The 23525-nt window shown below is 34.2% G+C and overlaps 2 protein-coding genes across 2 annotated transcripts; one reads left to right on the forward strand and one right to left on the reverse strand.

Moving 5' to 3' along the window:
- Nucleotides 1–1684: 1684 nt before the first annotated feature.
- Nucleotides 1685–9444, reverse strand: etfb (electron transfer flavoprotein subunit beta). The gene is made up of 7 exons (XM_042740293.1): nucleotides 9412–9444; nucleotides 8107–8346; nucleotides 6663–6821; nucleotides 6509–6571; nucleotides 6126–6284; nucleotides 4727–4939; nucleotides 1685–2158 (listed from the first exon to the last, which is right to left on the reverse strand). Exons 1-6 carry the CDS (start codon nucleotides 9442–9444, stop codon nucleotides 4769–4771), a joined length of 825 nt encoding a protein of 274 aa, XP_042596227.1. The 3' UTR covers nucleotides 1685–2158; nucleotides 4727–4768.
- A 993-nt stretch (nucleotides 9445–10437) lies between these two features.
- Nucleotides 10438–22449, forward strand: LOC109068382 (upstream stimulatory factor 2). Its single transcript, XM_019085194.2, has 10 exons — nucleotides 10438–10470; nucleotides 11268–11294; nucleotides 13241–13327; nucleotides 13583–13697; nucleotides 14958–15045; nucleotides 16461–16499; nucleotides 18804–18862; nucleotides 19096–19190; nucleotides 19315–19443; nucleotides 21615–22449. The coding sequence occupies exons 1-10, from the start codon at nucleotides 10438–10440 to the stop codon at nucleotides 21702–21704; spliced, it is 762 nt and encodes a 253-aa protein (XP_018940739.1). The 3' UTR covers nucleotides 21705–22449.
- Nucleotides 22450–23525: the final 1076 nt, after the last annotated feature.

A 23525-nucleotide genomic window follows, 5' to 3' on the forward strand; every position in this document is an offset into this window, starting at 1 on the left:
TTTGATGAACATATACTTCTGAATATATGAGGAAGCCTAATGTTAAAAGTGTGATCTCTAGACCTGTAGAAGTCAGGTAAATTATTATAATCTCAATGGACTTTTTTTTCCAATAAAGATTAAAAATATATATATTTTATAGTAATTAAAAAATCAAAATAAATATGAAAAAATAAAATAATAGAAAATATAAACAGGAACAATCACAAATGAATATAGAACAAAAAAGTGGAGTAAAAAAAAATTTGAGCACATCTGGAAAAAAAAATAAAAATAAAAAAAAAAAAAAAAAAAACTAAAAAATATACACTGAAGAAAAGTATCTCACAGAAGTGAGTACAGCCCTCACATTTATAAATATTTTATTATATCTTTACATGTGACACTGAAGAAATGACACTTTGCTACAATGTAAAGTAGTGAGTGTATAGCTTGTATAACAGAGTCCGTCCCCTCAAATTAACTCAACACACAGCCATTAATGTCTAAACCGCTGGCCACAAAAGTAAGTACACCCCAAAGTGAAAATGTCCAAACTGGTCCCAAAGTGTCAATATTTTGTGTGGCCACCATTATTTTCCAGCACTGCCTCTTCCACTCCTCCATGATGACATCACGGAGCTGGTGGAGGTTAGAGACCCTGCGCTCCTCCACCTTCTGTTTGAGGATGCCCCACAGATGCTCAATAGGGTTTAGGTCTGGAGACATGCTTGGCCAGTCCACCACCTTTACCCTCAGCTTCTTTAGCAAGGCAGTGCTCGTGGAGGTGTGTTTGGGGTCGTTATGTTGGAACACTTCCCTGCGGCCCAGTCTCTGAAGAGATGGGATCATGCTCTGCTTCAGTATGTCACAGTTCATGTAGCACTCATGCAGCCCCAGACCATGACTCTCTCACCACCATGCATGACTGTAGGCAAGACACACTTGTCTACTCCTCACATGCTTGACACCATCTGAACCAAATAAGTTTATTTATCTCAACAGACCACAGGACATGGTTCCAGTAATCAGTAGTCTGTTTGTCTTCAGCAAACTGTTTGCAGGCTTTCTTGTGCATCATCTTTAGAAGAGGCTTCCTTCTGGGACCACAGCCACGCAGAACAATTTGAAGCAGTGTGAAAAGATATAATAAAATATTTACAAAAATGTGAGGGGTGTACTCACTTCTGTGAGATACTGTATATATTCAAGCTTTCTCCTCATTCAGTGCTGACAGATTATAAAACACCGTCTCCAGAATGCCTTTGAAGAGTAATCAGATGCTGAAAGAGAAGCGAGATGAGAGATAAAGAAGAGACCCACTGTGAGATTACCTGACGTCTTCATTCAGCAGAGCCCACATGGTTCCCAGCACTGCCTTTGTTTATCAGTAAACCAGACCGGTGGCACATGACAACACTCTGGACATCTGTGTGTTTCCAAAATCATAGCACCACACAACAGGTTAGACGAGCTCAGATCCCGACATCTTGAAATGGAAAAATACACGTTGCCTATTACGACAGACTTGATCTTCTCTGTTGGAAATGGGATAGCCAAAAGTATTTTAACATTGCAAACATGACCCTGCAGCTTTAAGAGTGGAAAAACAACATCAAGAAAAAAAAAAAAGAAGAAAAAAATAAAAACCCATTGCACAGATCACCCCCACAAAAATGAATGAAGCTACAAAAAAACAATAATATGCATATGAAAAGACAACTTTTTATTGTCATCAATGATACTGTACAATCAGGATTCAGAGGCGCTTGTGGTAACGTGATTAACTCTTGTTATGCTGAGAGACACTGTCCTGTTAAAACTTTAAACAACATAACTAAACTACTCTGATAACAGCTTTTTAATTACACAATAAATCACAGGAATCACAGAAAATTATCAATGAAACAAACTTAGTGGCTTATTAATGCATTCAAAATGTTCCCTACAATATCGATGCACTTTATGTATCTTGAACTCTACTGAAAAACTGGTGAGGCTTCATGGTGATGGAGGACTGTTGATGGAGCAGTGTCTCTCAGCATCCACACGAACATAAAGAGTCACACACAGAGGAGCAGGTACTACATGATCGACATGGGTCTGGTCTGGATTTGTGACGGGGCCGAACCAGACTTTACTGGCCTCAAAGTTTGCTCCATCACCAGTGATGAAAGACCTAGAGGAGAAGAAAACAGGACAGAAGAATATGTATCTGAATCTTAAAAAGAAAATGCTGCTTATATGCAAAAAAGGCATAATATTACATAAATATATATATTGCAGGGTCAGTAAAAAACAAAAAAAAAATTAACAAAACTTACCATCACCAAAAAATAACAAAAAATAATAATGATTGTTTTTTTTTATATGTGACCCTGTACCACAAAACCAGTAAATTTTTCGAAAGCTCTGAAAGCTAAATAAATAGGTTTTCCATTGATGTATGGTTTATTAGGATCAGACAATATTTGGCTGAGATACAACTATTTGAAAATCTGGAATCTGAGGGTGTAAAAAAATCTAAATATTGAGAAAATCGCCTTTAAAGTGTCCAAATCAAGTTCTTAGCAATGCATATTACTAATCAAAAATAAAGTTTTGATATATTTACGGTAGGAAATTTACAAAATGTCTTCATGGCACATGATCTTTACTTAATATTCTAATGATGTTTGGCATAAAAGAAAAATTGATCATTTTGACCCATACAATACCCATACAAACAAGAGACTTAAGACTGCTTTTGTGCTCCAGGGTCACATATAAGTATCAGCTTTAATGGACATAAAAGCAGTGGAATGTAATAAATTGTAACATTTTAATGACAAAGTAGTATTCATTCAAAACGTAAAATAATTAAAATAATTTCATTTACAATCTGCAAAGGAGTGGAAAAAGTGGAACTCAGGATTAGGCGTATAATAATTCATGCATTTGAAAATGGGCTGAACAGTTCAGAAATCATGCCTTTGTGGTAGTTTTTCACCTGATTAAGTGATAATAAAATACATATTATTATGATATTTTTATCAATGGTAATTTAATTTAATCCAATAGGGAGTGACTTTTTGCATGTTAAAGGGATAGTTCACCCAAAAATGAAAATTATGTCATTAATGACTCACCCTCATGTCGTTCCAAACCCGTGAGACCTCCGTTCATCTTCGGAACACAGTATAAGATATTTTAGATTTAGTCCGAGAGCTTTCTGTCCCTCCTCATTGAGAATGTATGTACGGTATATACTGTCCACGTCCAGAAAGGTAATAAAAACATCTTCAAAGTAGTCCATGTGACATCAGAGGGTCCTTTAGAATTTTTTGAAGCATCGAAAATACATTTTGGTCCAAAAATATCAAAAACTAAGACTTTATTCAGCATTGACTTCTCCCCGGGTCTGTTATGACCGCGTTCACAGCACATCCGGTTCGCGAACAAATCACTCGATGTAACCGGATCTTCTTGAACCAGTTCACACCAAATCGAACTGAATCGTTTTGAAACGGTTCGCGTCACAACAATAAGCATTAATCCACAAATGACTTAAACTGTTAACTTTTTTTAACATGGCTGAACACTCCCTCTGAGTTCAAATAAAACCAATATCCGGAGTAATTCATTTACTCAAACAGTACACTGACTGAACCGAGCCAGATAACGAACGAAAACATTGACTCGTTTCTCGAGTCAAGAACCGGTTGCATCGGTTTTCGGATCACCGGTAGTGATGGGAAGTGTCTGTTCTTCTCCGCGAACCGGTTCTTTCGGACAGTTTGATTCAATAAACCGGTTGCCGAAAAACGGTTCACCAGTTATTTTGCACTCGACGTAATGACTTCATTGGCGATGATTGCCCTTGATTCAAGCCTCCGTTTACCCGCGCTCATAACATTAGCACAGAATCAGTTCAGAATCAATCACCAAAAGAAACAAGTTCAGTTCAGACGCGCTGTGTGTGAGTCTGAATCACGCATGCGCAGTATCATCAGCTCCTCGGTTCTCGAATCCGCACGCGTCCGACAGAAACGGTTCTTGACTCGAGAACGAGAACGCGTCAATGTTTCGTTCGTTATCTGGCTCGGTTCAGTCAGTGTACTGTTTGAGTAAATGAATTACTCCGGGATATTGGTTTATTTGAACCCAGAGGGAGTGTCAGCCATGTTAAAAAAGTTAACAGCTTAAGTCATTTGTGGATTAATGCTTATTGTTGACGCGAAACCGTTTCAAACGATTCAGTTCGATTTGGTGAACTGGTTCAAGAGAGATCCAGTAACATCGAGTGATTCGTTCGCGAACCGGATGTGCTGTGAACGGCGCGCTCATAACAGACCACGGGAGAGAAGTCAAGTGCTGAATAAAAGTCTTAGTTTTTGATATTTTTGGACCAAAATGTATTTTCGATGCTTCAAAAATTCTAACGGACCCTCTGATGTCACATGGACTACTTTGAAGATGTTTTTATTACCTTTCTGGACGGTGGACAGTATACCGTACATACATTCTCAATGGAGGGACAGAAAAGCTCTCGGACTAAATCTAAAATATCTTATACTGTGTTCCGAAGATGAACGGAGGTCTCACGGGTTTGGAACGACATGAGGGTGAGTCATTAATGACATAATTTTCATTTTTGGGTGAACTATCCCTTTAAATGCAATACCTTTTTTAGGCCTCACGTTTTGTTTCATTGCATTTCATGTGCAAATCGTTTTTGAGAAATGTAACAATCATATTATATTCTTACCTCCAGTGTTAGTCTGCACCGCCCCTCCTGCATCTGCTTCCTCTATATTCTTCCAGCCTCTTTCAGTTTTCCCACCAGATCATGGACCGTCTCCACTTTGAATCCAGCTTGTCTCTGAGGAGGTTCATCCACCTTCAGCACCTCCAGCCGTGAGCTCACATCCACTCCCAGATCTGCAGGCTTCACATTCGCAATCTTCTTTTTCTTCGCTTTCTACAGGGGCACAAAAATGCTTAAACGTGTCTTATTCTGCAACCCCCCCCCCACGATGTCCACTTATGTTGATCAAGGTTTCTTCATGAAAAGCAGTTGCAGTTTAGTATTATAAGACCTTTTTACATTCAACATTTAAATAATGCATTCATTAAATATTAATCTAACGGCTAAAGTGCCAGTAAAATGAATAAAATCCACCAATGAACAACTAAAACATCTTACAGTTCACATCACAGAATACCCAAAAGTAAGTACAGAAAAAACACAAATATAAAAAAATATTAAAATAATTCCAAATTAAACACAAACACATTTAAAATCAGTAATATTCTGAAATATTATCATAATTCCAAATGAAATGTTTTCTTGTGAATTTTCAGCATCATTACTCCAGTCTTCAGTGTCACGTGATCTTTGAGACATAATTCTAATATGCTGATTGTGCTCAATTATTAATGTTGGTTCTTATTATTATCAATGTTGAAAACAGTTGCTTAATACTTTTGAGGAAACCATGACAATTTTTACAGGATACTTTGATGAATAGAAAGTTAAGCAGGATTTATTTGTAATCGAATTTTTTAGCAACATTATAAATGACTTCACCGGGACTTTTGATTAATTTAACGTATCTTTATAATTTAAATATTTAGTTAAAAAAAAAAACATTGGATTGATACAGTGTCACAGTTTCCAGAAAAGTGAAGCAAAAACTGATAATGATAATCACAAGAAATGTTTCTTGAGCAGCAAATCAGCATATTAGGATGATTTCTGAAGATCACGTGACACTGAAGACTGGAGTAATGATGCTGAAAATACAGCTTTGCATCACTTTAATAAATAATATTTTACAATATATTCAAATAGAAAACAGTTATTTTAAATAGTAATAATAATCTACAATATTACGGTTTTTACAGTATTTTTAATCAAATAAATGAAGCCTTGGTGAGCAGAAGAGACTTCTTTTGAAAACATTAAGAATTTTTTTTTTTACTGGTAGTGTATATATTTACATATATGAATCTGGCAGATGTTTTTTTTTTTATCTTCAATTGCATTTAAGCTATACATTTGATCATTTCAGGCATGCCATGGGAATCAAACTCATGGCCTCAGAGTCGCTAGGGCATTAAATGTACTGTAATCATTGGCGATGTGCGGCGTGGCATTACCGTACCATGATGTTGGGCAGTGTGGCGTATCTGGGAGTGTTGAGACGGAGGTCAGCGGTCACCACGGCTGGCAAATTGATCTTAATGGTCTCCAAACCACCATCAATTTCTCTCACCACCTTCAGCTTGTCTGCTTCTATGTTCACCTCAGATGCAAAGGTTCCCTAAAAAGAGGATAAAACAATAACCCAGTAATAGTTTAATTTGGGAGTCACTATCCCCAACTCAGACAACAAACAGAAGTGATGTAACAGGCAGCGAAAACATCAATTTAGACTCCATTCTGACATCTTCTGAAGATCTCTGCCCATGCAAAAAAAAAAAAAATGCTAAGGTGCTTTTCTTCTCAAGCATCACTGCATATACTGATGGGAAGAAGATGTCTGACCTGCGGCCAGTCCAACAATGCTGCTGTCATCTGTCCAGTCTGATTGCAGTCATCATCTATGGCCTAGATGAGAAATATTACCACGATATCATGAAACCCATTAATGAATATGCAGTCATTTGATATCATTGTGGCATAATTAACAACCAGCTACCTGTTTACCCAGAATGATCAGATCGGCTTGCTCTTTCTTAGCGAGAGCAGCCAAAATCTTGGAGACCTGCAGGGGGCCGAGCGTCTCGTAGTCCTTTCCGGACACTTCCACGTGTATGCCACGGTCCGCACCCATGGCCAGAGCCGTCCGGATCGTCTCCTACAACACAGGTATTACTGTAAGGATGCTGATTAATCATTAACAGCCATTTAATAATACAGAGTGTCTATTTACACTGACTTCTTTGGACTAGTTAACACTACAAAAGACGGCTGTCAAACATCAGCTCCAGTGGTGTAGATGGTAAAGTGCATGCCGTGGTGATTTTGATGCAATCGTCCCGGTCTCAAACTGTTTTTCCTCCCTTTTCAAATCTCATATCACATTGCAAAGGCATTTATTTTCAATAAAAATGAAGGCAGTAATCAAAAAGTTCGGGTAGGGTGTAGGGATGGCTTTAATGTCCCAATTAGGTGGCGTTCATATAATCATTTGAATTAAAATTATAATTTACACTCAATATGTCATTATTGCATATTGTTTTATTATGTACTACAATACAGATAATTGCCACTTTTTGCAATAGTATAAATAGCAGATAATCCTGCTATTTTAACATGCTGTAAATAGAATCCATTGCTATTTGCACTTAGTGTAATGAGCATATTGCTAAAAAATACAGCTATTTATTGTAAATAGCATCCATTGCTATTTGCATTTAGTGTAAAAAGCATCTATCGCAGAGAAAATATGCTATTTTCACTTAGTGCAAATAGCCTCTGCCTAATAATATTTAAATGAACACAAAGACATAAAACTGTTTACTGTTAAAGAAGCTGCTATTTTAGTTGTTTTTATATGACATCACAATAGTCAAGTGGAAGATTTCTTATTTTATAAAATGAGTTCTACTCATTTTTAAATATTTTTGAAAGAAGTCTCTTCTTCTCGCCAAGGCTGCATTTATTTGATCGCAAAATATGGTAAGAACGGCAATATTGTAGATTATTACTACAATTTAAAATCACTATTTTCTATGTGAATATATGTTAAAATGTAATTTATTTCTGTGATCGAAGCTGTATTTTCAGCATCATAACTCCAGTCTTCAGTGTCACATGATCTTCAGAAATCATAATAATATGATGATTTGCTGCTCAAGAAACATTTCTGATTATTATCAATGTTGAAAACATCAAACATCTACTCTAGATGTTTATTACTATTTAAAGATCTTGTATTTTTCATATAGCCTACATGTGTCTCCTAGACAGTTTTCCTATTAACATGCATTCATCATTTATTTTCTAAAATTAATAATTTCTTTCAGTTCCGGCATCTTTTCAACCACAACCAACAATTTTGTTAGTGTCCCTCAGCAACAAAGTTCAAAGTTAGCATCCTTCACCAAGAAGAATCATCAGCGAACTTGAGCACTTCTGACCTGAACCTGCTGAGGACCACAGCTGACGGCCACGACCTCCTTAACGAGCTTCTTCTCCTTGAGTTTGACCGCCTCCTCCACCGCAATCTCACAGAAGGGGTTCATCGAATGCTTGACGCCGTCTGTAACCACTCCAGTGCGGTCAGGCTTGACTCGGATCTGAGGTAGACGGAGACACAGAGACGGTGAGTTACTCAATAACTGAACCAGATCTGAGGTTTCATCACAAGCACATACACACTGAACATATCCAGCTCACTGAAATGTGTTACAAACTGCTTTCATAATGAGACAGATTTGAGATATTTGACATGGTATTGATAGCCAGCCTGATCAATATGACCTGACAATCAATAAATAAATTACAACATAGTAACTCATCTGTTATCGGATTACTTAATAATGGCCAAAACAGAAGCGCACGAGACCAAACCAGCAAACGAGTATTTGGGTTCATTCACTGTTAGACGACAAATGCAATGCAATTAATTCTTAAAAAAATAAAAAATGCTCTAAAACAGCAGCTTACATGATCTTATAATTAATATTTACAACTATGTTTATTATAGGAGCTATTTTACTTAATTTATATAAAAGGCTTGATCAAATAATGATAAGAAGATCTGCATATATGGACAGAAATATTTAATATGGAAATATAAAAAAACAACTTGAATTAAACAAGACACGTCTAAGTGCTGTTACTGCTTGTCATCATTCAATGCATCTAAAAATGTGGACAGCATGCCATTTTCTCATGCAATAAATATATCTGAACATGCAAATCATGCACATACAGTATATAAAATTGCTTAATGCATTAAATATAAGACAATAGAAGGAACAAGCAATATTAGTAGTGTAAACTTTAATGAAAAGCTAAGCTAACTAAGAGTGAAAACAATCAAAAACACGTTATTTTAGTATTTCCTGCTGTGTCAAGATGACTTTATATTTCATTTCTTAACATTATCAAATGTATTATGTCACAGAACAGAACTGTAGGACAAACCACATTCATATTCATGTTTATAAAACTACAGCTGGACAGGTGAAGTAGAACACAGCTCATTATTATTAAGATTGCATTGATAATTCATCAGATGTGAATTAAAACTACGATAATAACAACACTGACCTTCATCAAACAGCCCAGTGTACATGACTAACCTCATTCAACAGAACAAATCAGCCCTTTACCATCTAAAACAGGGCAACTCCGCGTTTATGCATAATTAAAAGCATCTGTATGTGTTTATTGAGAGATTAACACCTTTACACCATAGACAACAAACCCGATAAAACCCGTTTAACTCCGACCAGAACCCGCGCGCTCATCGTGACTCTTCCTCTGTCTGGACTCAACTTCAGCCGGAGCGCTGATGGAGTGACACCACTCGGGGCGGGCTTTAAAGAACGCCCCTTCTGTGAGCCAATAGAATTGCTCAGATCAGAGAGCTGTCAATCAAAAGCGGAGAACTGGCCAATCAGTTACACCGAATGTTCCTGCGCTCCAGCGCTCTGTGTCTGAAACGCACTTAAAAGTCGTTCCTATGTAAGTAAGTCTAAAGGCCGTTTTGACTTAACGAATGAACTGAAAGCATAACAGAAAACCCACAACAATCCAAAAAAAAAATAAAAAATATCAAAATGTGATGAGATTAATGAAGTTTATGAGACTTCGAATCAACCGGATATAATCGCAAAATGATTCAGTGAAGCGCTCGAAACAGCACATTAGCGACACCTGCTGGACACAATCAAAAACTCCACTTAAAAGTACTCAGTTCACTTTTTTTATGTAAAATAAAGAGTTAGAAGTCTTGTGTAGTTATAAATATCACACAATGTAGATTTCTTAAAGTTGCTCTAAGGTTTATGGCAAAAATATATGTCTATCTGCCAATTTTATTTACCGTAAAATAAAGATTATTTTTAGTCTTATCAGTTTGAGCGGATTTCTAACAATATTATTAGCCTTAAAATGTGACTTCATAGATTATATTAATAATAAATAATATTTATTGTATTATTATATTTTATATGTATTTTATATTTATTTATTGTATGTATGAATATTATTACAAATTATAAATAAAATGCTGTATGCTGTAAAAAATAAAAAAAAAGTGGATAAAAGCGTCTGCCAAATGCATAAATGTATATTTATGTAAATTATATTTATTTTACTGTCTATGATATTTCCACACTCCAGTTCAGTTGGTGGCAGTAATGCAGCATAAGCTGGTTTACCATTACACCTCAGATGAAGAAGAGGATTGTCACGTGACTGGAGTGTTTGTCCCTTGAGTCAGAGCACTGAAGGATCAGATGGAGCTCCACTCACACTACAGTCAGACTCAGGTAATGCACTACACTCCCAGCAGCTCAGGGCTCAGGCAATGCACATTACTGCAGAGAGTCATGAGAAAGCTGTCATGCATGCAGGACATTTCATGCACTGGAAGTTTGTGAATGCACGGATTGAAAAAACTAAATGTTAATAATGCAGTTTGATTGTGGAAGCATTGTGCATCTTCTACAGTTTGGTAAAAACACACTAAACTGTTACTGCTCCTCAAAATTGTTTTGAATATTTTAGAGACCAACATCTGCTGAAAAGCTATACGAAGTTACTGTAAAACAAAGTGTTAAATGTAATTATTGCACTTTTATGTGTCACAGGAACAAGTTTGTCTGCAGCCACAAATATCAAGAAAAGAAAGTTGTGCAAATAGCTGAAGGTATGTTTTGTTCATCATATGATGCTTTTTGTAATTGATATATTTTTCCATGCATGCTTTATTTGTTATGGTTTTCTTTTTTCATGATATTTTACTGTAGATATTTGCATGATATGACATGAAATTTAACAATGTTTCTGCAAAGTCCTGTAGTATGATGTGCTATAATTGATCTAAAACTTATTTTAAACACTCTAGTTTTTTTTAATGAAATGTTATATACTATACATTATGTTGTATTAATTTAAAGACTTAGATAACTTATCAGTAGTGTTACTTATAAACAAAAACTCATATTTTGATATCTATGAACTTTTTTTGTCAACTACCCATCCGCTGTATTACTTTCTTGATGCAGGTGTGGCAGCCAGTGTTCCTCATCCTTTATCTTATGTGCATAGCAACATTCACTAACAGTTTCACACAAAAAATACCGGTGGACAGGTGAGTTTGCTTTTAGTGTCTTCATAAATAAATCCTTTATTAGAGTCAAACTTGCTGATAGGAAGATTAAACCGATGTTTGTCTGACACTTTATTTCTCTGGATAATGTTTTTCATTTAGTCTCTCATGAAATCTGTCAAGAAGTTCTGTGATCTTACTACAAAATCACCCCCCCCCCCCAAAAAAAAAAAAATATAAGTTCACATAAAGAAATTTTTTTTTTTTTTTTCAGTAGTGTAAAAATGTGTTGCATTGTCTTTAATTTATGCTGATTTATAATAATAATAAAAACAATATTTTTTACTGTGATCTAGTGAGAATCACCACTGAGAATAATTGGAATTAAAAAAAAAAAACACTCAAAAGTAAAACATCCAGATGCATTAAGTTAATGAGAAAATGTATGAAAAAGGGAAATTAGTTGAAAATAATAAATAAAAACTGCTCCAATAAATCAGATTTATTGTCTTTATGCATGTTTTATTTTGTGTGGTGAGCTTGAGTTTTACCCATTTGCAGTCATGTGATTCTAATCTCTGGCTGGGATTGGCACTGGGCCTGTGTCACATGTCAGTCAGGCGGCGCGTCACATGACAGATGATTGAGGGTATTTACAAATGCGTGTTCTGTTAGTGAACAACTGCGTCATTCAGACCTTTAAATTAGATCATGCACAGCTCTCTGCGTTGCAGGAATGATGGATGAATGCAGAATTCAGTCAGGAGACACTGGAAGTTTCCCATGAACTCTTTACAGGGGATTACAGCTGTTTTCTCTAAACATCAGGTTCTGTGGCTGACAAAAAAACAGCAGAAGCTCTTGTTTTTATGATTATTATCCTGTAGGGGTGTCACCATACCTTAATCGCATCACATTATTCACAAATTTCAGCTGAAGTATCATGACCACATGCAGTTTGGAAGCTTGTTCCTTGTATTTGGGGCTGAATGTGATGAGTGTTTTGATGTTGTGTTACTCCTTTACAGTCAAATGGTGTTTAAAGTCTTTTTTTTGTATTGTGAAATATTATTGCAATTAAAAATAAATTTAAACAAATTAAAAAAATTTAAAAAATTAATTTAATCCAAGCTAACCTCACATCAACATTAATCATAACCACTCCAGTCTTCAGTGTCACATGATCTTCAGAAATCATGAAAATATGCTGATTTGCAGCTCAAGAAACATTTCTGATTATTATCAATGTTGAAATCATGTTTTTATTTCATATTTTTATTGATAACGTGCTACACTTTCATTCAAAACTTTAAGTAATTACGATTTTTTTTTTTTTAAGAAAGAAAGTAATACTTTTATTCAGGAAGGATTCATTAAATTGATCAAAAGTGACAGTAAAGATATTTATTATGTTACAAAAGATTTCATAAAATGATGTTCATTAAACTTTCTATTTATCAAAGAATCCTTAAAAAAATATGTATCATGTTTCCACAAAAATATTAAGCCTATTTTCAACACTGATAATAATAAGTGTTAATAACTGAGCACCAATAATAACTGAGCTCAAAATCAGCATATTAGAATGATTTCTGAAAGATCATGTGATGTTGTGTACTGAAGTAATGATGCTGAAAATTCCGATTTGCATCACAGAAATAAATTTCATTTTAACATATATTCACATAGAAGACACTTATTTTCAATTGTAAAAATATTTAACAATATTACTGTTTTTACTGTATTTTTAATCAAATAAATTCAGCCTTGGTGAGCAGAAGAGGCTTCTTTCAAAAACACTGCAATTCTTAAGTATTCCAAACTTTTGAGTTTCTGGAAATGGTGCTATACATATTGTTCAACAATCATTTGAAAAAGGCGTATTAAGAATCAATATTGGATTATTTTCAAGAAAAGCATGATTAATCTGAAATATCAGTATTTTTACCAACCCTAGTAATGAAAGTCTGTGTCTTTGTCCTCCTCAGGGGACAGATCAGCGGCTGCAGAGTAGAGGTGAAGTCAGAGGGCCGGTTAATGTGGTCTCTGCATCCAACATCACTAAATCCCAGCAGGTATGGAAGCAACATATGCGTCACTATGGCAACCAGCTCAGTCCTTGCATCAGCACCACTTTTACTTCCCATCCCATTCACTTATACTTATTCATCATGTCGTGATGTTCCACAAATCTCATTCGACGCGCAGCAGAACGTGACAACATATCAGAGCAGAAGATGAAAATTATACAAACTCCACTCTAACTAAATAGCCAGATGTTCCGCGTTTGTTTGTGGGTTGTAAAATGTTTCACGCCTGTTTTCTCCCAGACAGTAATTCAAAACTCTTTCAGTAATGAAGACAGTCCTGCTGGAGAAGATACTGGAGAGAAGACCGCAATGGCCATGTCCACCGCAACTGACCCTACACTCACACAAACAGCAGGTACGAAAAGTTTTATAGAGGTTTATAGTATCACATGCAACATGCTTCAATAGATTGAGAGGTTGTCCTTTACAGTGCTTTCACTTTGGTTAAATTAAGTTCTTAAAAACCACACAAAAGTAATGCATTCATTAGTTTAATCTTAGATGGTTTACAGTTTCAAAAGCATGCATTTATCTGCATTTCACAATGACTTCAAATGCAGCCCATGCTTTTCAGTATCCATGTGATGATGTCAGTGTTTACTTATTGTGAATAATCTGATTTTATAATTTAATTACAAATATAGGGTGCTTGATCTCATTATTGTATCTTTTTTTTAAATAAATATGTATTTTTTTTTTTATTGATTATCCCAAAGTAGTTATATTTTATATATGTAATAATGTAAACACACACACACACACATATATACAGTTGAAGTCAAAAGTTTACATAAAACACAAAAAGAATCTGCAAAATGTTAATTATTTTACCAAAATAAGAGGGATCATACAAAATACATGCCATTTTTTATTTTGTACTGAATAAGATATTTCAATAAAAGATGTTTACATATAGTACACAAGAAAAAATAATAGTTGAATTAATAAAAACGACCCCATTCAAAAGTTTACACCCCCTTGATTCTTAATACTGTGTTGCTAGCTGAATGATCCACAGCTGTGTGTTTTTTTTTAGTGATAGTTGTTCATGAGTCCCTTGTTTGTCCTGAACCGTTAAACTGCCTGCTGTTTTTCAGAAAAATCCTTCAGGTCCCACAAGTTCTTTGATTTTCCAGCATTTTTGTATATTTGAACCTTTTCCAACAATGACTGTATGATTTTGAGATCCATCTTTTCACACTGAGGACAACTGAGGGACTCGTATACAACTATCACAGAAGGTTCAAATGCTCACCGATGCTCCAGAAGGAAAAACCATGCATTAAGAGCTTTTGACCAGAATGAAGACATTTTTCTTATTTTTCCTAAATATCATATTTTTTCATTTAGTACTGCCCTTCAAAAGCTACAGAAGATACTTACATGTTTCCCAGAAGACAAAATAATGCTCTTAATGCATCATTTTTATATATGTATACACACAAACACAATGTACAATGTAAAATGTATGTATTATATAAATAATATTTTAGTCATCTCTGAACTCTCAGTAACTCTCTTATCAGGATAAACATGAGTTCTCTCTTGGTGGCAGTAAATGTGATTTAAATTTAGTATGTGTAGCAATACAACATCTGTCGTCTCTCTCATTTAGGTCAATTCTACGTGATGATGACTCCTTCAGATGTTCTGCATTCTGCCTCTCAGCGGACCTTAGCTCCACGCACACATATGTACACTGTGTGAGTACAAAATAAACTGCATTCACAGCATGCCACAGGTGTTGTCCATTAAAGCCTAACTTGATTGATCGACTGCATTCATTTAAAATTCATAACATTCACACCTTTATAGGTGAAATAATACAGCGTCGGGGGGTTAGTCTTTTAAATTTGGGATGGGATTTACTCAAGGAGTGATTATTAGATACAGGCTCTTTGTTGCACCGCTGCATGTTTTCTTTTTGTGCCTTGCTCTCCATTTAACCTTGGGATCCCACTAGCACATCGGTGAATCTACGCGAAAGCAGGGCTGTTTGTCATGATTCTGTTTTCTGACAGGATCACTTGCTCAAATTCAGTCAGAATTCATGGGAGAGCGTGGTTTGCTGTGCTTCCTTTTGAAGGTGCTGTTTTTACACAGCAGGAGCAGAAGTGTGGTGAAAATGGGTGATGCTGCTCACACCTTAGTGCGGTTGCAACATCCTTATCCTCCAAAAGAAGCTCAGTAGAAATATGAGAGGTGTTTTTTTTCAGCTCACGTGACATGAATGCAATGTAATGAATGGCACAAGAGTCCTAATCTTACTTTCTTCCATTAGAATTCCAAATCCTTCAGGTTATTAGATCCTGGGATAAAAGCCACTATAGTTAGAAAGTGTGGGTTGTGTTCAGAATGGAATACTAATCACTCGGATACATAGTACAAGTGTTTTTTGTTTTTTTTTAGTATTTATATATGCAAAATTCACTTTTTATATATATACATTCATAATTTTTCTATGTGCATTTGCTGTATACTTCTACATAGTTTTAATTATTTTTTCTTTCAGTTTTAATTGTATTATATTAAATTATTATATTATTTATTTTATAAATTTTGTAATTCAACTTTATTTCAGTTAGTTGCCACTGAAATAAAATAAAATATAAATATTAGATGAAAACTTAAACTTAAAATTTAAAATATTTTAAATATTCGTTTAATTATTTCATCTAATATTTATATTTATTTCAGTTACAGATTTTTATTTTAGTAATTTTTAAAATATTTTTTAATTAATTTTTATTTCAACAGTAGTATGCTACGCTGTTGTCACATGAACTACATGCCAAATTTTAATTCAGCAGGCATCCAATAATTATCTCGGAAATAATATTTTGAAGTGTGGTCAAATATTGTGTCAAAAATGATGTTTTGCATCCAAAATTTTGGCACGTTTTTTAGGTCTTCCATGCATACAGACAATTGCATATTCTGCTCAGTATAAATACTGCATGAATTGCAAGTTGTATACGATTCCAATGTATTTCTCAATAGATTTTTCTGTTGGTAACCATCAAAGCAAACTGTTTCTGTCATTTTCTATCCAAGCCGAAATGTCATTCATTAGATAATTTTTTGAAATGTCTGAAATATATTTTCCACTTCTCTGCAGAGGTGAACACAATGCACAAGGGCATGAAGGTTTTAACTGGTAAGAAGAACTTTTACATCCCATTAACAAAATAAATTCAAATAAACACAAATCTGTCAGGTGTACAGAAAATACGGAGCTGCAAAATTAATCATTTCCAAACATGTTTCAGACACTAAAACATGCCTGTTTTCCATTATTTAGCAGATAATCCAATCCTAAGTACATGCCATTGCTTGAGACAATATTATTATGTCCTGTCCATTCAGGCCTCGCAAACAAAATAAGATGTAATTCCATTTGTTACCACTGGTGGCGCAGAATTTACACACTTCACTGTATACTGTGGTTCTTTAGTTTAACACAGTCTTCTATAGAAGGCTGTTTCCACAACTGAATAAAAAATAAAAAAGGTAATTGCGACTTTTTTCTCACAATTCTGACTTTTTTTCAGAACTGCGAGATATAAACTTGAAATTGCGAAAAACTCATAATTGCGAGACATAAAGTCACAATTCTGAGAAATAAAGTAAAAACTCAAAAATGCATGATATAAATATCAACCAATTCTGACTTCAAAACACACATTATATAAAGCAATAATTACATTATAAAAATAAATTTTGACTTTTTTCAGAATTGCGAATTATAAAGTCAGAATTGCATGATATAAATATACACAATTGCGAGAAAAAATAAACTCATATAAACCTTATCTCGCAATTGTGACTTTATATCTTTTCAATTGTGAGAGAAAAAGTTGCAATAACCTTTTTTTTTTATTTTTTATTTTTTTATTCAGTGGCGGAAATGGGCTTCCATAGTCTTCTGTGCATTTACGTACTGAAGTCACTTTCTCTGTATATAGAGCTTTTAATATAAAGAGATGTAGGAATAGACTTCCTGCAGTGTAAATAAAAAACATCTTCAGATCAAAAACACTTTTTGTTGTTTGCATTAGCACAGATAAAGCATCTCTCTCCCTTCCTGGTGTTTTGTGAGATGCTTTACCCCGTGTTGTGTGTTCTCCCCTCTGCGGTGTGACAGACGCGACGCTGCGGAGTCGTGACTTAATTAAAGCGTACCTGAGGGAAGATTCACGCGGAGAACAGTTGTGTCATTAGGGTAAAGTCGGGCCTCGTCGCAGACGGCAGCTGTTTGCAGCGCTGCAATTTATAACCTAATGAACACAGCCGAAGCCGCGACTCCCCTGAGATCAGACGCGAAGGGCAGAGAGACCTTACGCAGATATCTGCCAGTCCACACTAATACTAGCTTCAACTTTACAAAGCTGGGTCTAAGTTTGTCTTACCTGCTGGTGGTTGACCAATACGGGCTTTTTTAATGTCTCATTACTGATATCATGAGTGTAGACTGGCTGATGGCAGATTTAATGTAAATAGGCATACATACATGATGAACGCAAATGAGATCCACACAACATTGCTGAAATTTTTAATGAAAAAAAAAAAAACAAAGAGTAAGTGTTCATGCTGCCTTTAAATTTTATGTTTAGTCAGCTTGAAATGTTAAGTTGTACTAAGTGACAACTTGGATATTTTAGTTGATTAAACTTTTTTTACATTGTACTTTACACAGTATTGATCTGTAATTTAAGTTTTGTGCAAATAGTTTAAGTAAGGCTGACAAGGCTTTTCTCCAGCGTTTAAATGTTAAAAGAGGGGTTATACTTTTGTTAATCAGTCCCAAACAAAAAATGTATTTTGTTTATAATTATTATTTTCCAAAGAAGTACATTTTAAATCATAACTTTAGAGATAATACATTTTTATAAAATTAACTTTACCTTATCGCAGTCTCTATTTTATTTTATTTTATTTTTTTATTTTATTTTATTTTATTTTATTTTATTTTATTTTTGTTTCATGTAGTTTGTTCTTTATTTGTTTTATGTATGTATTTATTTATATATTATATTTATTTTTGTTATATTATTTATTTATTTATCATTTTATTTGATCTTTGTTTAGTTTTCATTCAATTATTCATTCATTCTTTCATTCTTTCTGTAATGGTTTAGTTTTTTTATTGGATTATATTATATTTTATAAAGATAAGATTGCAAGCCTTGTAAAATACTTACATTGAGATTTTGAAGCTAAGAAATATATCAAATAATGATGCATATGCAAATTCCATTTTATTTTGTTTAGTGTTTGTTCTTTATTTGTGATTTTGTGTGTTTTTTAGTAGGTTTTTTTTTTTTTTTTTTTTAGTTTTGAATATTGGAAAGATAAGGTTGCAGATGTTAAGCCTTTCAAAACACCTTCACTGAGATACTGAAGTGAAGGAATGTATGAAATATGCATATAATTCTATTTTTTTTCTCCATTATTACTTTAGGAAAATAGACAGTCTGCGTACTCCTAGAGACGAGAGGAGAAGAGCACAACATAATGAAGGTCAGTTATCATGATCTAGTCTTTAATCTGTAAATGAAAGCAAAGCAACAGGTTCTGGATAACTCTAAGTGAGTCCACTCCAAAGATATTGATCCTGAAGATGACTCTCAGCAGGCACTGATGTAAATCTGCCTGTAGAGGCCAGTAGAGGGTTGATGGATTGAACATGTAGTGCAATTTTGGACAATATGTCCTAGATTAAGCCTCTGATCGTTCTTGTTGTTGATGTGCAGTTGAAAGGCGACGGCGAGACAAAATCAACAACTGGATTGTGGCACTCTCGAAAATCATCCCAGACTGCAGCATAGACGGCACCAAGACTGGAGCGGTGAGCTGCATGATGCTTTTTTCCCCTGAATGAAGATTTGACCTCAGTATTGACCTGTTATTTGCAACAAATGCCTTGAAACTGCATCTCTCTCTCAAATGCATTGCGTTTCTCATTGCTCCAGAGTAAAGGTGGGATCCTGTCAAAGGCGTGTGATTACATTGGCGAGCTGAAGCAACATAACCAGCGGCTGCAGGAGAGTTTGAGAGGAGTGGAGAGAGTGCAGATGGACAATGAGCTGCTCAGACAGCAGGTATGACGCCTTTAACAGCAGCTTAGTGGCGGTTCGTCACTGACCTTGTCATGCAATCCCTATTCTTTGCATTGACATATTCATTATTTTAGGCTGAATCAACATTTTCTTAAAGATATCTTTCCTAGGAACCATATTATTCATTTTTAAGCCAATTTAAGTTTTTTGGCCCAAAAAACAGCCACAATTATTTATTTTTTCCCCTTTTGATGATCCTCAGAATTCAACAGGCTATTTTTGTTACTGTGCCTTTAAGACTATATGCAAATGACCTTCTGTGATTGGCTGACCTCTTCACATGTGAAGTTCATATTGCTGTTCATCAAAGTGGGCTGAATGGCTGTTAATATGTAAACGTGGATGGGCGTATGTTAAAGATATCATGTTAGACATCATAACCATTGTTGTTTGATTACGCCTACATACTTTTTTTTTAAACAAACAGGGAAATCCTGTCTGTCCTCCCTGAAATATAATAACTAACATTTTCTTTCTATTTAGAGATTTTTAGATAATATTTCAACATTTTATGAAGGAACCCATGATAGAGAGAGAGCGCAGGGACCCCCGGTTACATACATGTCTGGCCTACATTAACATGCATATACATGTTTTGACATTAAAGAGCCTTTTAAGCATTGTTGATTTGCATTACATTTTATTTAATGCATTTTAATGTAATTGGACAGTAAAATGTTTAGTTGACGTTTTAACTTGATCCTACATGTAGGCTGAAGTTTACTTATTATATTTTTATTCAATAAAGATTTTAGTTTGAGATCATAATGAACACCAAAGAGAATTTTTCTTCCTTTTTGTATGTATTTTTTTTAACCCACAAAATCCAAATGTGACCCTGGAGCACAAAAGCAGTCTTAAGTCGCTGGGGTATATTTGTAGCAATAGCCCAAAATATATTGTATGGGTTAAAATTATCCTTTTTTTTTTTTTGAGCCAAAAATCATTAGGATATTAAGTAAAGATCATGTTTCATGAAGATATTTTGTAAATTTCCTACCATAACTATATAAAAACTTAATTTTTGATTAGTAATATGCATTGCTAAGAACTTCATTTGGACACTTTAAAGGCGATTTTCTCAATATTTAGATTTTTTGCACCCTCAGATTCCAGATTTTCAAATAGCTGTATCTCAGACAAATATTGTCATATCCTCCTAACAAACCATACATCAATGGAAAGATTATTTATTCAGCAAAAATTGACACTTAAGTTTTGTGGTCCAGGGTCACAAATATATACTCCAAGTATTCACACTCATTCAATAATCACACCCCTTCATTCAGTATTATTTCACACACAATTTAATTCTCAGACTCAATCTCTCCTTTACTAGAAAGCCACAAACGTCACCTATTAGCCTGATGCACTGCACCAGAAGAGGGTGACAAAGAGTGGTCATTTTCTCTAGTGATGCAGCTCTTTATTTTATTTATGTAATTTTTTAAAATATTTGTATGATTTTATTTTTTTATTTTACAATTTGCACTATTTTTATTTTATACAAATTTGTTTAATTTCATTATAATTTGTACTTTTATTTTATACTCATGTTTTATTTTTGTATTATTATTTTACTTGTATTTTTATATTATTATTTTATACAATTTGATTATTTTAATGTAATATTTCCAGTAGCTTAATTTATTTTATTTGTAATATTTGTATTATTTTATTTTATACTATTTAATTTTTTTAATATAAATATTAATACTATTTTTATTTTATTTTATACTATTTCATTTAATTTAATTTTTGTTTTTATCGTTTTATTTTTATTGCATTTTTATTTATACTGTTTTATTTTATTTTGGTTATATTCATTTTTGTTTTATGTTATTATTTTATAGTGTTTTATTATTTTAATGTAATATCTTCAGTGATTTAGATTTTATTTTTATTTTATTTTATTAATCCAGACTTCCTGTAGCTCAAGCAGTAAAGTATGCACTAGCAATGGCACTATTTTTATTTATATATTTAGTTTTATTTATTTGTACTATTTCAATTTAATATGTACAATTTTATTATATTATTTATTTTATCGTATTCTAAAAATGTATGGTTTGAATGCAATGTTGCTTTGCATAAAAGGGTCTGTCTAAAACATCTTCATATGTAATAATAATTTTCTGTGTTGTTGCTTTCAGCTGGAGGAGCTCAAGAGCGAGAACGGCCTTCTGCGAGCGCAGCTGGAGCATCACGGCATTGACACAATCACAGACACCTCGGCACAATGAGCCTCAGACATTCTGGGAAAGAGATTCTGGCCAATCCAGACGACAAAAGGCCCTCAGAGAATGACACCGGACTGAAGAGGGCCGAATGACATACGCTGGCTTGTGCTCGAGAGTCTGTCTCAGAGACTGGATCCTCTTCAGCGCTGATGTCTGATACAGTCCAGCTTGCTACCGATGAGGTCAAAGGTCAAGAAGTTTCCATTAGCACCAACACCAGGTGTTTCCTAACTAACTCCAAACTAAACAGTGGAATATACTGTAGTTAGACAGCTTTCATTATGTGTTTTTAGTTGTCCCTGCTCTATTTTTGCTTCTCCTAATTTTCCAGCTTTGTTGCTTTCAATTTTGTCTTCATGCTTTACTTGAAGTATTAGTTGTTTGTGCAATGCCTCGTTTAATTTAAAATTCTCCCGGAGAAAAGCTGCCGCTTTGTGGTGTTTCGGGAGGTCGTTATGGGATGAATGAAGCCGTGATGAAATTTCATTAGTGGTTCCAGTGAAATTTAGTGTTAAAATCGGAACAAAAGCACCTGCGTACGGCTCCCACTGAAAGAAAGCTCTGATGCAAGAAAATGAGCTCCGTCTGGGATTATTAGCTTCTTATCTCGGATCGCCTTCGGGAGACAGTTCGGAAAGCATCGCCTAATCTAAGAAGCAAATGAGAAAATATTCACAAAGCCTTGTAGCTAAATGCTGGACATGTTTGTTATTGTGTGTTAGAGGATTATTCTGTTACCTTCATCTAATCACCAGGTCTAAAACACCTGAAAATGTAATGGCCTGTCTTGGTTGCTAAGTAAGCCTATTTGCAATCCTCAAAAGTTACGGTTTTGTTCTTAGTTTACATGGTAAGTGCCTGAAAATTTTGTGCCATATTTATATAAATAGCATTAACGGAATAGTTTTGTTCCAGGCTGTTATTTTTCTCCATAATTCAATCATTATTCAATGATTTACCATTGCTCTTAAAATACAGCGGTAAGAGACATGAAAACCAATGAAATTTCCATTTTCAATCTGATTTACAAAGCGACAGGAAAGATTTTATTTTATTTTATTTTCATTTCTTTATTGTTTATTTTATTTTAATTTATTCTATTTTATTTTACTTATTTTTATTTTACTATTTGTTCTTTTCCTCACATGAATCTGTTGAATGATTTCAGAAAATGTGGTATAAATGTGGCCTAAGTTGTTTGGACTCTATTTTATTTTATTTTATTTTACTTTATTTTATTTTTAATTTTTTAGTAATTTTTATTTTATTTTATTCTTTTTTTTTCATTTTTATTAATTTAACCTGATAAACATGATGGGCTGTCTTTGTTGGTAAGCAGGCCAATTTGCAATTCACAGATATAACAAATAGCCATTTTATCTCTTGAAGCCTTCAAAATTTGTATGTTGAGGCAAATGAACCCTTCCTGGAGAAAAGACGTCTTCAACTAGCCCTGCAGTATTCAACAAAGTTATCGATAAACAAAAATAATCCAGCGTACCAAGTAATTTTTTCACCTCGATTCTCTTAAACTAAGGAGTATTCATCCCTTCGGATTGCAGATTAAACCCATCTGGAAAATAAAAAAGTTGATTTAAATGTGTTAAGCCAAACACACTTTAGTTGTATTCCCCACCAAAACCAGTCATAATCATTGATCTAACGAGAAACAAAAAATCTCAAACTCATCCAAATGATTACCACAAACAACTTTTAAGTATTAGAGAAAGTTTTCCATCATATATCCCAGTTTATACAGATGGGTCAAAGACTGAAGATGGTGTCTCAGCTGGCTTTGTGGTTAACCATCAGTACAGATTCCTC

This window comes from Cyprinus carpio, chromosome B16, assembly GCF_018340385.1.
Source record: "Cyprinus carpio isolate SPL01 chromosome B16, ASM1834038v1, whole genome shotgun sequence".
Taxonomy (NCBI): Eukaryota; Metazoa; Chordata; class Actinopteri; order Cypriniformes; family Cyprinidae; genus Cyprinus; species Cyprinus carpio.

Excerpts from the sequence above, each read along its gene's own strand:
- etfb (XM_042740293.1), bottom strand. The coding sequence starts at position 9,444 with ATGAGCGCGCGGGTTCTGGTCGGAGTTAAACGG. Across the intron at positions 6,285-6,508 it reads CATTGTTGGACTGGCCGCAG|GGAACCTTTGCATCTGAGGT; the intron begins GTCAGACATCTT and ends TCCTCTTTTTAG. Across the intron at positions 4,940-6,125 it reads CCACACTGCCCAACATCATG|AAAGCGAAGAAAAAGAAGAT; the intron begins GTACGGTAATGC and ends GTGCCCCTGTAG.
- LOC109068382 (XM_019085194.2), top strand. The coding sequence starts at position 10,438 with ATGGAGCTCCACTCACACTACAGTCAGACTCAG. Across the intron at positions 13,328-13,582 it reads ACATCACTAAATCCCAGCAG|ACAGTAATTCAAAACTCTTT; the intron begins GTATGGAAGCAA and ends GTTTTCTCCCAG. Across the intron at positions 16,500-18,803 it reads GGGCATGAAGGTTTTAACTG|GAAAATAGACAGTCTGCGTA; the intron begins GTAAGAAGAACT and ends TTATTACTTTAG.